The sequence below is a fragment of the Zootoca vivipara genome, chromosome 3 (assembly GCF_963506605.1).
Source record: "Zootoca vivipara chromosome 3, rZooViv1.1, whole genome shotgun sequence".
Taxonomy (NCBI): Eukaryota; Metazoa; Chordata; class Lepidosauria; order Squamata; family Lacertidae; genus Zootoca; species Zootoca vivipara.
Window position 1 is genome coordinate 99701522 of NC_083278.1, and position 14755 is coordinate 99716276.

At 37.5% G+C, this 14755-nt stretch overlaps 1 protein-coding gene across 1 annotated transcript in view; it reads right to left on the bottom strand.

Annotated features, from left to right (window-relative positions):
* Window positions 1-14755, bottom strand: part of LRPPRC (leucine rich pentatricopeptide repeat containing) — a 113764-nt gene that overhangs the window by 37788 nt on the left and 61221 nt on the right. Inside the window, exons 24-25 of the mRNA XM_035111198.2 lie at window positions 8444-8568; window positions 6637-6743 (exon numbers count right to left, since the gene is read on the bottom strand). Of these exons, the coding sequence (XP_034967089.2) occupies window positions 6637-6743; window positions 8444-8568 (232 nt within the window). The remainder of the gene's footprint in view (window positions 1-6636; window positions 6744-8443; window positions 8569-14755) is intronic.

Consider the following 14755-nt stretch of genomic DNA (forward strand, 5'->3'; position numbering starts at 1 on the left):
AAGTATGTTACTTGAATCTCTAGATAATCCTCTTTGTGACATAGTAAAACTCAAATGCGGCATTCACTTCCAACTTTCAATATCATTGCTGCTCCAAATGCCAATGATCTAAATGGCTTTAAAAGCAGAAAACTTTATATAGCAAATCCTCCTCTGTTAAAAAATGATTGCTGTGCCCATCACTACAAGGACAGCTGAGTTATACAGTGGATATTCTTGTGTTTCATTTTGAAATTGAGAAGTGTTTTCACATATAGTAGGTTCTCAATCATCAAAAGAACATCTAGGTCAGATTAACTAAATCTCTAGGGCTTGCACGATAGTCCATATTTGTGGCTTATCTCTAACCATCTTACTGAATTTTCAGCATTGTGCCTGGTCTGAAATTGAGACATCTGTAATGCAGTACATTGTAAAAAGAAAAGAAGAAGAGAGAACCTGTGCTGTAACCTACAAAAAAATCTTCAATAACTTGTGGCTTTTATTTTCTTTTACTTACAGATCACTCAAAGTGAAAACATTAAGTTTGCCAGCAACAAACACTACTGATTGCTACTTGCTACTTGCTTTCCCTCTGGAAAAGACAGCTTTTTATCCATTCTCCATTCAGTTTTCTAAAAATGTTTTCTTTTCAATACCATATGAGGCTTAAAACAGTATTCTGCTTTACAATGTAATCTTTACTGCTCTATTGTTTTGACTTCTCCCTATGGATAATTATATATTTGGACAGCAAGCCAAATTGCTTTTATACTGTTGTTTGTTTGCGGCTGTTGTGTGCGCGCAAAATAACTATTTTAATGTCTTCACGTGGAGCTTAACTAAATATTCTTTTACCACCCAAAGGCCTGGAATCAGAGAATGGTGTGGGCACCATAGATTTCCTGTGCCCTCTGAAAAGCCACCCCGGAAGCCACCCAGAGGGTGTGCAATGTTGTGCAGTAGAAGTGCAACTAGGGGGTGGGAGCTGGGAGGGCAGATGAGATGTTGACTGAAATTGGCAAATAAATAAATAAAACAACCACTGACACCCCACACCACCCCCAAATAAAAGCAATAACAAAAAACAAGTTTTTTTAAATCATGTATTCGGATCCAAGGTAGCATCCTACCATAAAAGCATTAAAGCAAAAAAAGCCTTCTGAGAGCCTATTCTGTGGAACCAGTATTCCTGCTGAGATACGGAAGACACCCACAATCAGTATTTTCTGAGAACAACTGAGGTCACTTTTATTTCAGCAAGCCTTGCCAGCTGGATAAAAAAGGTCTCTGCCTTAGGTGTTCATTTTGTATTGTTTTTAAACCTATTTTCAGCCTTGTTGTTTCTTTAAAACTATTTTATCTGTTTTTATGACATAGCTGTAAACTTCCTTAAGACATTTAAGTAAAAGGAAATTCATAAATTATTAAATGGTTGTGGTGGTAGTAGTAGCAGTATTAATAAAACACACCTGTGGGAGCTACTACTCTGGCTCCAATGGGCAGTTGTCTCACACATAAGTAAAAAAAAAACAGCCCTGAATATCCTTTAAAAAATAATAATAATCATTTTTGCATTTTACAATTCTCCCACAGCCAGCACAGAAGGATGAGACCCTTCCTGCATGTCCATCATAGAAATCAAGGGCATGTCGAAGAAGAAGAAGAAGTAGAAGTAGAAGTAGAAGAAGAAGAAGAAGAAGAAGAAGAAGAAGAAGAAGAAGAAGAAGAAGAAGAAGCTCCTGTTAAGAGTAAAATGCAGGTGAGTTTTTCCAGACCTTTAGCTTTTTGGGGCTCACTAGCAAGGTTGCCCTAAAGCATAGTTCAATGCAATGTGGACAAGCAGGAATAAGTTGCAGTGAGCCTTGGTTGGGCACATGCACCGTCCCTTATCCCTCTTCTTCCCAAGCAGCCCATAGGAAGAGTTCAGAAAGTTTTGCTTACCTGCACCTTGTAGTGCCAACAGGATCAACAAACTGAAGTTAACATTAACTAATGGTCTGTGAAAAAACAAGCCAACTTCAAATCATAGTTACTGAAGTTGGCATTTTAATTGCAGTTAAGATTGACCATTGTTCGAGATCCAAAATGGCATGATAAACTGTGGTTTATCAAAAGTGGAACAGAAATCCCTCCTCCCAGCTATGTAGAGGAAGGGAGGGCGAGAGGTTTTATAAAAGAACATCAGAAGAGCCTTAATACTAATCATTTATTATTTACACTACGTAGTGCTTTCCCAGCATATGCATTGTATATCATTAATCTATTCATTAGTCACTTTTTAAACAAAAGTGTCTAACAGAAACAAACATTAAAAACAAAGGAAAAGAAACCTAACATTCTCATCGATAACATGTATAAAAGAGCAGACTAACTAAAAAGATGACAGAAAATTAAGGTCCAAGAGCCTGGATGAATATAAATGGCATTGCTTGGTTCAAATAGTGGCATTAGGTGTGCCTCCTTGGGGAGAGCACCCCACAAACAGGGAGCCACCACTGAGAAGGCCTGCTGTCATGTTGCCAGCATCTGCCCTTCCTTCAGAGGGGGCACAAAGAGAAAGGTCTTAAATGCCGAACACGGGGCCTGGGTTGATTTACATGGTGTCCTTGAGGTATTGGAGTCCTGGGTGCATAAGGCTTTATAGGTCAAAACCAGCACTTAGAAATTGATAGCCAACTGGTGCCAGGATTGGTGTTGTATGTGGCCTCTGAACTATAGTAGCTTCTGAACTATATTCAAAGGCAGCATATGCCAACATCTCTCTCGCACACACCATGCAAAATAATTTGTTCCAGCCATCTCCCATGCTCAATAGGTCACATCAATAATCTTGGAAGCTAAATTTCTATGGAACATCTATATTAAAATGAAATCATACTTTACAAATAAAGGAACATCTTGCTACAATAGTTTTATCTCCACTACAAAATTGAGTTTCATGTTGATTTTATACAGATACACAGAAAAAGCAATTTGGATGAAAGGGTGCTGTAATCTCTCAATCTCAGGCCCCAGAAATATTTTTGTGGTTTTTACAGTAGATTAAAAACATACAAAACCAATGGTATCTTGAAATCGGTTGGTATTGTAATGCATGTCCAATGCTGTGTTGAAATCACTGTACTGCTATAATTTCACTAAACATTATCTGTATATAATCAACCCTAAGTAGCTCCCTTGTTAGGTCTGAGTGCCATCATCTACTTTTACTCTCAAGTATCTCTAGAATCACTTGAACATTTGAGTCCTGCCAATATTCTTACACTGAACAGATTCTTTGGGGAGCATAATATTGTACCAAAAGTTGGTGCTACATCAACAGTAGGAAAAAATGGCATAAAGGATGTGGAAACATTAAAATAAGAGTTAAATATCACATATTGAACTTTTTAACACAAAGCACAATAGTAACAGCTTTCATCTGCAGCTGGGTTATTCACAAGAATGAGCTGCTGTCAGCAGCACTAAAGATTATTTTTCACAAACAGGTATCATCTTCACATTGTCAGATTAAACCATCTAACAGAGACACAGTTTGAAACATGGATATTCACTGCATTATATCAGGCTGTGATATTCTGGAATATCCAGTTTCACAAATTAGGAAGCAAATGTAACTTATATGATAACTTCTGTGCTGCTACACCCAATGCAAGGTGCTTGTTGACTTTCAAAGCCCTGATCAAATTAAGTCCCAAATATTTGAAAGGATGCTTCTCTCCATATGTGCCAGCCTAGGCCTTGGGATCTGAAGGGAGGAGATTCTTGTGGTTTCATTGATAGGCATAGCTTACAAGAGACACAGATACACCCAATTCTGGATCTGCCTCTCTTTTGTTTGATGGCTTTTTGCAAATGGTTTACAACATAGCTCTTCAGGAAGGTTTTTTTACAGAAGGGCGGGCTGGATAAGGGAACTTTAAAAACACCTACCAATGATTTGTACTGTTTGGGGGTTTTACGCTGTGGTTTTAATTTACCTTTAAGCTATTTCTGATGCACTTTTAGTGGAGTAGGACAGCTGGGGGGAAATTCATATCCAGCAACCAATGTGCCCCTTTGGGTTCAGATATTGCATGGGTAGACGAGTCAAAAGAACCTGGGACACAAATTTTCACAGCCCTCTAGTGGCTGTGGTGGCTCATTTACCAGAAGTATTGTATTTAGCGGTAACTCTGGAAGTGTGTACACAATTCTGACCAAACTATGCCTCCTACCAAACTGCGGGAGGCAGTGGAAGACAGGCGTGCTATGGTCCATGGGGTCAAAAAGAGTCGGACACGACTAAACAACAACAACAACAACAGAGTAAAATATGCATAAGGATTGTTTTTAATTGGCATTTATTTACAAATGCATTGTATACTGCTTTCTCAAACTATCAGGGTGGTGCACAGCAATTAAAATAAAATAAAATAAACCAACAAAAATTTAAAGCAGTTTAGATCATTATAATAACAGTCTACTCAAGAAAAGTGTTTTTATGAAATTATTTTAATTAATTTATTAAAAATTAATTAATAAAAATAAGATTCAGAACTTTGTTCTGTGAACCACCCTAAGACCTCCGGGTATAGGGTGGTATATAAAATAAATATATAATAATAATAAGTACTTAATAAACCTATTTAAAGGTGCACTTCCCCCCTCCAAACATAATATCTCTGTACTTCTTATATTTCAAACCACTTCAAACATGTACTTATACAGACAACTTCAGTCATATACATTGTCATATACAGACAACTTCAGTCCAAATAACAGGAAGTCTACGAGTCTAGCATTAACCTAAGGTTCATATTAAGTACTCAGGAGCAAACCATGTTAACACAAACTAACTATGGTTGCATATCCACTGGCCAATGCTGGGAACAGGTTTGAAAGGCTGGCTCCCAATCTGTGCCGGCTATTGTCTGCAAGGAACTACTACATCTACACCAGGTCTTTGGAACAGGGAATACTATTCCTCTTGGATGAAACTTGTAAATAAACACTCATGCTGTTTAGAGGTGACTTGTGTTTTAAAACACAAATTGTCACTATGCATATACGTAAACCCCTAACTTGCTCCCTATCTATCCCTTCTAAATAAATTATAGCCCAAGATTTTGTAATTGCTACAGATTGGTCTTGGCCCACAGGAGAACAAGCAAAATTAAAGAGCTGAAAAGTGAATGAAGCATATTAAAAAAGCTTAGATGAGGCTCCATCAAGATTATGCAAAACTAAGAAATCTTAATCCAACATAAAAAGGACAAGCAAGAATGCCAGATGTCTACTTTCTCTTCTGATAAACTAGCAAGAGGGAAAGTTTCTGAAATTAATGTTTTAGGCTGTTGTCGTCTGTTGACATTATATTTGCTAATCCCTAAGTGAAACACAAAGTTAAGTGAGTGGTTATTTAGGAAAAACAGAAATGAAAGGAACTGACAATTTGTTTAAAGTTTTCGGGGTTTTTTAAGACAAAAAGTGCAAATAAGACTGCAGGGCAAGAATCTACTTGTTTAGATACCAACAGGGCAAGCAGCATAGGGGTGATGGTAGATTAAGTATTTAGGGGAGATTGAGGAAAAGTTCAATAAGGACTTCTTCTCTCGCCCTGTACACACATTTTTGTTTTTCTAGGCCTTCACATCTCTAATTCTCTCCCTTTATTTTATTGTTTTAACCTTTTTGATAAAGCTGTTGGTGATTCACAACCAAAATTCATCCAATCAGATCAGGTAGTTCACTCAAAATTATCACTGAAACCATAATTCAGGCAAAGCTATGACTAGCATTCAGTATTTTCTTTCATTTTTTAAAATTTAAGCAATTATTAATAAGTCACCTTGTGATTTACTAAAAGGACCTTTGGGTTTTTTCCCTTTACATTTGAAAAGCTTAGCCTCATCTTTGCAAAAAGATTAACTTCTCTCTTTTCCTCTCACTAATGTAAACTGGTCAACTAATATGGAGTTTGGGAGGGGTGGGGGGAGAAATGCAACTGTGTTAGAGGAAAATAATCACAATCTGGGAAAGCTCTGAGGCTGCCCTTTTGACTTATCAATTTCAGTAAGCAAAATTTCAATCAAGCCTAGATAAAATATACTAATCCTAAATAGACCAAGTTTGTCACCTACCACTTTCTATAAGCTGCTTACCATAGTGGGAGGGGAAAAAATGCTAAATTAAATGCCAAACAGTAGCAGACAGCACTTGTTTGGCTGATTAACTGGTAGACAAGCATTACAAATAAATCTGAGCATGGTCTGCAGCAAATTAAATTCCAGTGCTTTAAAGAACAAAGAATTTGTTGGGAAAGAGGATTAGCAACTTTACACCCAGGAATGCAGGTTTAATTTAATTGTTCCACAATCCGAGATTTAATATGCAAATATCATTTGGATATTTAATAGTGAATTTGACAAAGTAAGGAAACAATTCCAATATACAGCCAGGCCGCCTCGCTTCTAACTGTAATTATACACAATGGGGGGAAAGGCAGCCTAGTCTTCCCCTGACTCCTCCACCCCCCATCTTTCATTACTAGGATTGGATTCTATTAACATTAATCAGAAGAAGACTAATTAAAGGTTAAAAACTTTAAATATATAATTCTAATTAAAACTCTAAAATAGTTGTATGATTAGAGTACTGTAGTTATAGTCTCACCTCAATGATCTTCTTGGCTTCTTTATATTTGCCAGTACTGAGGAAGGCAAAGAAGAGATCATACAGCATCATCATTTCACCTCTCTCTTGGCTCACGAAATCCATTGCTATAGGAACATTCATAAAAAGCAAATTAGGTTACCTATTAGAGTCAAAAGGAACATGTCACAAGGCAAATGGCTGACCCATGCCGTAGCATCATGTGATCACTTATAGCTAGATCTGATGGCATGTTCCATCTATGCACTTTCTTGAGGAGTTTGATTTTTACCCTGTCAGAAAGACTCGCCTTTTCCTGACAGGGTGGATTTGATTTAAATCAAACTGATTTAAATCACGATTTAAATCACTAGTCAGTAAGGCTTGATTTAAATCATAGTTTTCTACATAAAGACTAATTCTTGCTGGTATAACTTTAATATGCAAGTAGATTAAGATTTTTAGAATAACAACTTTTCATATTAGTTTTTTATCCCCCAGTTTAATAGGTTAATCATATTTGGACAACTTTACTGTTGTACTTAGGAAGGAGAAAAATAATCATTACCTTAATAATAACAATTTAAATAGATTTATTCAACTGAAACAAGAACATTACAGCATATGTTATTTGCTTAAACAAACATCCATGTTTGTTAACTAATTTGGCTAAACAAAAACAATATATATGTATTTTAAGAAACTTAGACTGCCAGCCCAGCCTACACATGAAAAACATAAATACTGTCTATTCCAAACAATCAGAAAAATATTGTTTCTATTCTGTTCATTGAACTTTTTGAAACTTAGCACTGAAGGGATTTTTTCTGTATTCATAGGTTTGTAGAACAATAGGATTAAGGTCTTTTTCTCAACTCTGTTCATGTTATAACATTTTTGCTGTGAAGAAGAGGCATGTGATCTCTGTTGAGTCAAATTCAGTTTTGAGAACTGCAAAAGTAAACCAAGCATCTGTGATAATATCTTGTATGCAGAGAAACTGCCCAATAATCTTACAAAAACCTCTGGAAGAGCATGACATTGTGAATGGATTAATGCAGGCATCCCCAGACTTCAGCCCTCCAGATGTTTTGGACTACAATTCCCATCTTCCCCGACCAGTGATCCTGTTAGCTAGGGGTCATAGGAGTTGTAGGCCAAAACATCTGGAGGGCCGCAGTTTGGGGATGCCTGGATTAATGGAATTTATTTACCCCCAAAAATAAACATATACAACCTTATTCTACATAATTTAAAAACTAATCTTTATTTCATGATGGAACAACCTTTGGATGGTAATATATTTTCCTCAAAAAGCATTTTATTTAAAAAAAATCTGATTTAAATCAAAAAAATCGATTTAAATAAAAAAAATCCGATTTTTTTGATTTTTTTAAAAAATCATTGATTTTTTTTTAAAAATCATTGATTTTTATCCACCCTGTTTCCTGATGAAGATTTATAGGGGGAAATTCATGAATTGTGGAGCTAAATATTCTTCAAGGACAGAACTGCTCAGTTTGGCCATAGATAATATGACATCACTCATTATTTCTAATTTAAATCATCCTGAGTAGACCTATTGGAGTCAATGGATTTAAGTTTGTTTTGAGAGGTCCTTGGGATATTATTGGTATCCCCAGTGCCCCCAAGAACTTTTAAATACTTCTTCTTGATCACAGGACATGGTTTGAACATGTGATTCCAAACATTACTGCTGTGGCCCTCGGTAATAAAAGGCTAAAAAATTGTTGGCTTAAGGTGTCCCCCTACCGTAATGCAGGGCAAGAACAGAAGAAAATCCCAATCCATAATAGCAGCAACCAACCTTTCTGCAACAGTTCGGTGTTTCCCTTCTGTATTAATCTGCACAAGACATCGTGAAGTCTAGGGAAGCTGCCATACTTCCTATGGCAGTCAAACACAGCTTCCACGGCTGCTTCCATGTCATCCCTTAAAAGAAAATCCACAACATGTTTTTAGGTGGAAGAAAAACAAGAGTGTATACACTGAACCTCAGAAACAGTCACCTGTCCAAAAAAGGATCAAGGACATACAATGCATCCAATTCATTTCCTAACACTTTACCTGGAACCCCAAAAAGAGACTTATTTTGCCTTTTTATCTAGATGGCCCTACTTTCTTATACAGGAGGTTCTTTGAAGCAAATATGTAGACAGATCAAATCTGAATGATACGGGGTCCACAGAGGCTGGGTGCATTTTTCTAATGAACAATGGACTCTGCTAACATTGAGTGTGAGTCCCCTCTCATCCAACAACAACAACAACAACAACAACAACAACAACAACAACAACAACAACAACATTGGTCTAACCTATGTGTTTAAGAGAGCTGTGTACAAAACATTTTGATTATATACTTTGCACAGCTAGTTTAGAGGATCCCAAAATTAAAAAGAATATTAGAAGCACAATTCAGTATCTTCAGAAAAAGCTTGATGACCATAGAACACACAAAGATATTTTAGCATTTTGAACTTACATTATATTGTGTTATGCTATCACATAACCAATACAACAAACTATGTGGGGTTTTTTTTTTAAAAAAAGAGAAGTCCATTCCATAACTATTTTTAGAAGGTATTCAAATTCTGAAAAATATGAAATTATATACAAATTTAGAAGCAATTTTTACTGCATTCTATACGAAACTGTAAAAAAATGAGCCAAGCTTGATGGATCGCTACCTTAACCCCTGTTTACAGTGCATCTTCTGGCACCCCACAGAGTCATTTGAATTATTGTCATTTGGGGTGAAGACTAAATTACAGGTTAATTTCAAAACTGCAAGTGGATGATGCCGGCTAGATTACTGTCACACAAAAGAAATACTATGGTAGCTACCACAGATGGGTATAAAGCTTTATATAATCAGTGTTTTCTTCTGCTCTGGTTGCAAGTTCAGTTAACACCCATAGAAACAGCTTGAGAACTTCCAATAATTCCACCTAGGGTGCAATCAAATTTATACATTCAAGTTCTCAATGTTTATGCTCAGCTTCTGACAGTGACTCTGAAAAGAGCAATGGTACTGTTTCAGCTGCATTCCCACAGCCCTAAATTGACTGTTTAGGTCAAAGCTATCAATAAATAAATGAATGAATTAGAATGCCAATCAAACAGACAGATTAATAGTGTTCAGGCTCCAAATATATATTTCTGAAGGTATTTAGCCTGTTTGCGTAAAATAACGAGTCCTAGAAATGAACAGGGGTTAACGTACAAGTAGCCATCAATGTATGTCTAAGCATTTGTAAATGTTTTGCCAATCATAAACTCAACGTTTCACCTAGTGTTATGAGAATGCTACAATATTACCACGGCTTTTGATGTCTGGTTTCAAGATACTGCAAAAAGATAGTTCCATATCATCCAAGTTTAAGAAGCCAATTATTGTTACCTAATGCAAAGAAATTCAAGGGTGTGGATCAAGACTACCATGTGTGCTTGTGAGGCACTGATGCTACCCTTTTGACTACAACTGCTCCTGATGTGGGGAGCCACCAAAAGGACGTCGTGCAACACCAGGGGCATCAACCAGGGCTGTGGGAAATGCAGCAATTACACATAACTTAGTAGAGAGGATCTTATCGGTCAGGTAATCTACCAAGAAGTTCCCTCATTCAAAGCTCCACTCAAATGTGTGATATGCAGGAGATCCCTTCCAGCAGGGCCTTGCAAAGGAACATTGCCCACTGGACTACCTTTGGCTTATCAAATGAAGGTGGCTAAGCTAACCTTTGAAGCACAGATACAGTGGTACCTGTTTTCAAATGTCTCTGTTGACGAACGTTTCAGTTTCCGAACACCGTAAACTCGGAAGTAAATGCTTCAGTTTCCGAACAAGCCTTGGAAGTTGAACATGCCACACAGCTTCCGTATTGAGGCTTCCGTTTTTGAGTTTTCAAACATTTCTGAACTCGAACGTTTCGGAACTCGAACGGCCTTCCGGAACCGATTACGTTTGAAAGCTGAGGTACCACTGTATATCTGATCTAAAAAGCTATCATTAAGGTTCTATTCGATGTGAACTATTATCAGATTACATTTACTTTAAAGACACAGAATTAGAGCAAGCAGCTCATAAATTCAAAACACAAAACTGAGCAGTTCACTAGACAGTTGAGCTATTTCATTTATACTCATCTTGCTGTTCAATGTGGGCTTTAGAACCCATGGCACTTTGTTGTTCTATGTAAATGGAATAGTGCAATCGTATCAAAAAGGAAATCATATCCCGTTCCATTCTAACTTGCATGTCAGCTACAATCACGTGTATTAGTCTCAAGACTCACACAATGTCATGACAGTCTTGACACAGCAAAACACATCTTAATTTGGATTTCTGTGACGTAGAAGAAATTTTATCCAGGAGTGCCTGTGGGCACAGTGGTCTTTCTCAAAATGCACCGCCTTTAACGTAGATAGAGCTGAAGGAGGAAGTTGGAACAGTGACTGTCTTTCCCATTTCCTCTTTCCCTTTATGGACTTTTCAAGGATCAGGTTAATTCTACTGGATCCTAATTTTACCCCGATCCCTTGACAAAGCAAAACATGTAGCATGTGCTTATTTCCTTCCATCTCTGGGTGGTGTGGGGTGCGGGGCTGATCTGGAGGAAGAGGATGAGAAGTAACCAGAGTGGTGGTACCTATGGCACTCACTCAAAAATCAAAATGTGACCACAGGCTTAAAATGGTTGATAAGCCCTGGTCCAATCCTATGCAGGCATACACAGGAATAAATCTCATACTGCTAAATGGGTCTTATGCCCAGGTATGTGTGCTTAGGATAGCAGACCAATTTTTTTTGCTTTGGATAAGAGTAAGCTGCAAGGTAACTATTCCAATCTTGCAAGGAGCCCATATGTGATTGCTCACAAAACTAGCTGAGATCTCAAACTGATTGAACAATAAATTATGTGTGGCCCTGAATGGCAAGAAAAAGTAAAAAATACAAGAAATCTTCTTGCTTAAAGGGTGCCACTTTCCCAACCTTACCTTCTTTACTTGCTATAAACAACTTTTCCAAACCTAGAAGCCTGCTTGATAAAAAAAATACTCTAAATATTGATTTTAATTGGAATGAAGTGCTTCAGTGTTCTGCATAAAGTGTTAGTGAAGTGGCAATTTACCTAAGGGGTTTACTGATTGAAAAGCTCTCAAACCTGAAATCGCTAGAGAGGAAGAAATAAAAAAGGGGAGGGAGAAAGGGGGGGAAAGGGACTCTGGGAAAGAAAACCACAGAGAATGCCTCAAAAACAAATCCTTCTGCAAATCTGAAGCATATGTTAGTGTGAAGGGAAATCAATTCAGTAAGGTACAATCAGCTTAAAAAAATATTCTGTTAAGAGAACGGGGCTCTTGAAAGAGCTAAATGCCCCCCCCTCCGTTCATCAGCTATAACGAGGAATTTTCAAGGAGACTGGTGTTGCAATTACAACTAATCCTCCCCAAAAAATTAACTGTGTTGAAGGCTTTGTAATTTCCCTAGGTACAATTTAGCTGTCACTTACTTTAAAATTTACTCAAACATGCGTTCCGAACAGCACTAACTTCACATGTCAAGTGCTTTCCAGCCAATTGAGTCTAAACTGGAAGTCGGTGTTAAACAACTGAATGATTAGACAAGATAGCTCATTTCCCTGCTCTTTTGTTCAGAATAAAATGCCACATTTACATTATCAGGCTCAACAGGATTTTCTGACAGAGGGAGAGAGAGAGAAAAAAAAACCTCTGGTGAACACTGTCCGTACTAAACACATGAAGCCTGTCATTTACCAATCATCCTTCAAAAAGCAATAGCAATGAATGTAACTTAATTACGACCCAATGATCCTTGACAAAAAAATCATCTTATCACTGTCCTGTTCTCCTAGGGCAAATGAACCATTTCTGTCCTTTGGCACTGATGATGCAAAATTCCTAATTGCAATAATGGAGTAAGAGAGACAAACCTTTGCTTCACTAAAAAAAAAAAAAGTATTTTAAAGAGGAAGAAAACAATCTAGAAATAATGTGTACGTTTGAAATGAAGATGCAAAAGAGCTGCTGGGGGAGGGGCGTTCAGAAAAAGCAGTAATTTTTAAAAGACTGCTGTGAGAAATCAACAAATTAATAAAACAACTTGCCGTAATTTTTAATTTAAACTTAGACATGGGGTTCAGGGACACAACACGTCTTAGAAAGGGGACTGCTAAAATTTTGCATCCAGGGATTTCAGTGTATATGAATCCATAAGTCTCTTCAATGGACAGCAGGAGTTGTGATTTAATCATTAACCCATTGAGAACTTACACTCCATTTCCAAGTCAAACTTCACCCAGTTAAATCAGTTGTTTTCACTTGTCTGAACTACAAGCAAGTTTAACATTATGGCAGTGAGGAGGCTTTTCTCATCTTGTGCCTCAAAAAAGGGCTTCTTAAATGGCTGAACTCAAATTATTCACTGTGCTTCAGGCCATGTCTTCTAATGACGTTTTTGGCAATGACTGCAAAAAAACAAAACTCACCTATGCATTCACGTTTCTATCTTCTGTTATCTTTCTCCATTGGTTTCATTTGCCCTCAGAAACATTATCATGTTGTAGGCAAACCCGATGTGCTTTTTAGCATAATCTCATTTCTATATCCAGTGCTTTTATATATATATATATAAAATAGGCGCCGATACTCACCATGAAGTTCTTACAGTAAATGCCACACTTTTTAACAACAACAAAAAGAGGTGCCGGTACTGCGTACCCTTCAGTGCCCCTGGGGGGGGGGGAAAGCACTGTTTGTATCAGTGTTTCCCAAACTTGGGTCTCTGGCTGTTTTGGACTACAACTCCCATCTTCCCTAGGTCAGGGATGATGGGAATCATAGTCCAAAACCAGCCGGAGACCCAAGTTTGGGAAACTCTGCTTTATATGATCACCGACTGGCTGGGATCACTCATGTGACTGATCCAGGAAGCACTGTCCGTGTTCTCAGTGTGGCTTGAGTTTGTCCTCAGTGACACCATCTTGTAGCTAAATCTGATTCTGTTATCTCTCAGCGACATTATCATGTAGTCAAATCTGATTTGCTATTTTGCATACTACTTACTACATGATCCTCAATTAGTTAGGAATTTTTTTGGGGGGGAATTATACTAGAACAAAAACAGGCAAACCTATAAACTGTGGCCCTCCAGATGCTGTTGAATTCCCATCAGGTCGAGGAATGATGGGAGATTTAGTCCAACAGCATATCGAGGGCTACGGGTTCTTTCTCTCTATCAGGAAAAGAAACACACAGTAGAAAGGGGGAAAACTGGGTGTACTAATGGAATAATTCTCTGAAAACATGAATACTTGGCACTTTAGATTAGAAAGGGGAATGTTTGACAGTGCCCTGTTTTTCTACCAAATAATGATTTTGTTTCAGTAGGTTTGATCCATCGACGAGAACTTAAATGCAAGGAAAATGTGCCCATAATAACTCTTTCCACATTTTATTGTATTCAGCCGCCTAACACCTTATTGTAAATAATAACTGGGTGGGTTTTTTTAAAAGTCTGTTTTTTTAAAACTCCCACCAAACACTTTTTGAAGTCCAAGTATCGAAGGAAAAGTTGTTGCACAAAGGTTTAGATTCCTAAAGCTGAGATAACATGGCCTCAAGCCCAACAATGAAAGGCATGCTATTAGCAGTATGCTGAAAGAATAATACTTGAAATGTCTAAAAGGTTAATGTTGAGTAAATAGTACTACTTCCAATCTGAAGAACAGCAGCAATTCAATAAAGAGCCATTATGAAAAGACATTATGACAAATGTGGTATTATAGTGTGGAGATCCTGGAGGATCCAAAATCTCCAGTTGCCCTTCCCTGGTCTGGGGAATTGCGGATAAGCTACCTGCAGTTTCCAAAACCCTCAGGGCAACTTACAAAAATAGTAAAAAATAAAAAAATATAATCAAGCAAGCCTGTGTACTGGGGACACCCAGATTCTATCTCTCTCTTCATCCCTGACTCTCAGCCTATGGGGTTTTGCAGGGTTCCATATTGTCACCCATGCTGTTTTGCATCTATATGAAGCCCCTGAGGAAAGTCATCCATGGATTAGTGACATCAATATGCAGATGACATGGTTCT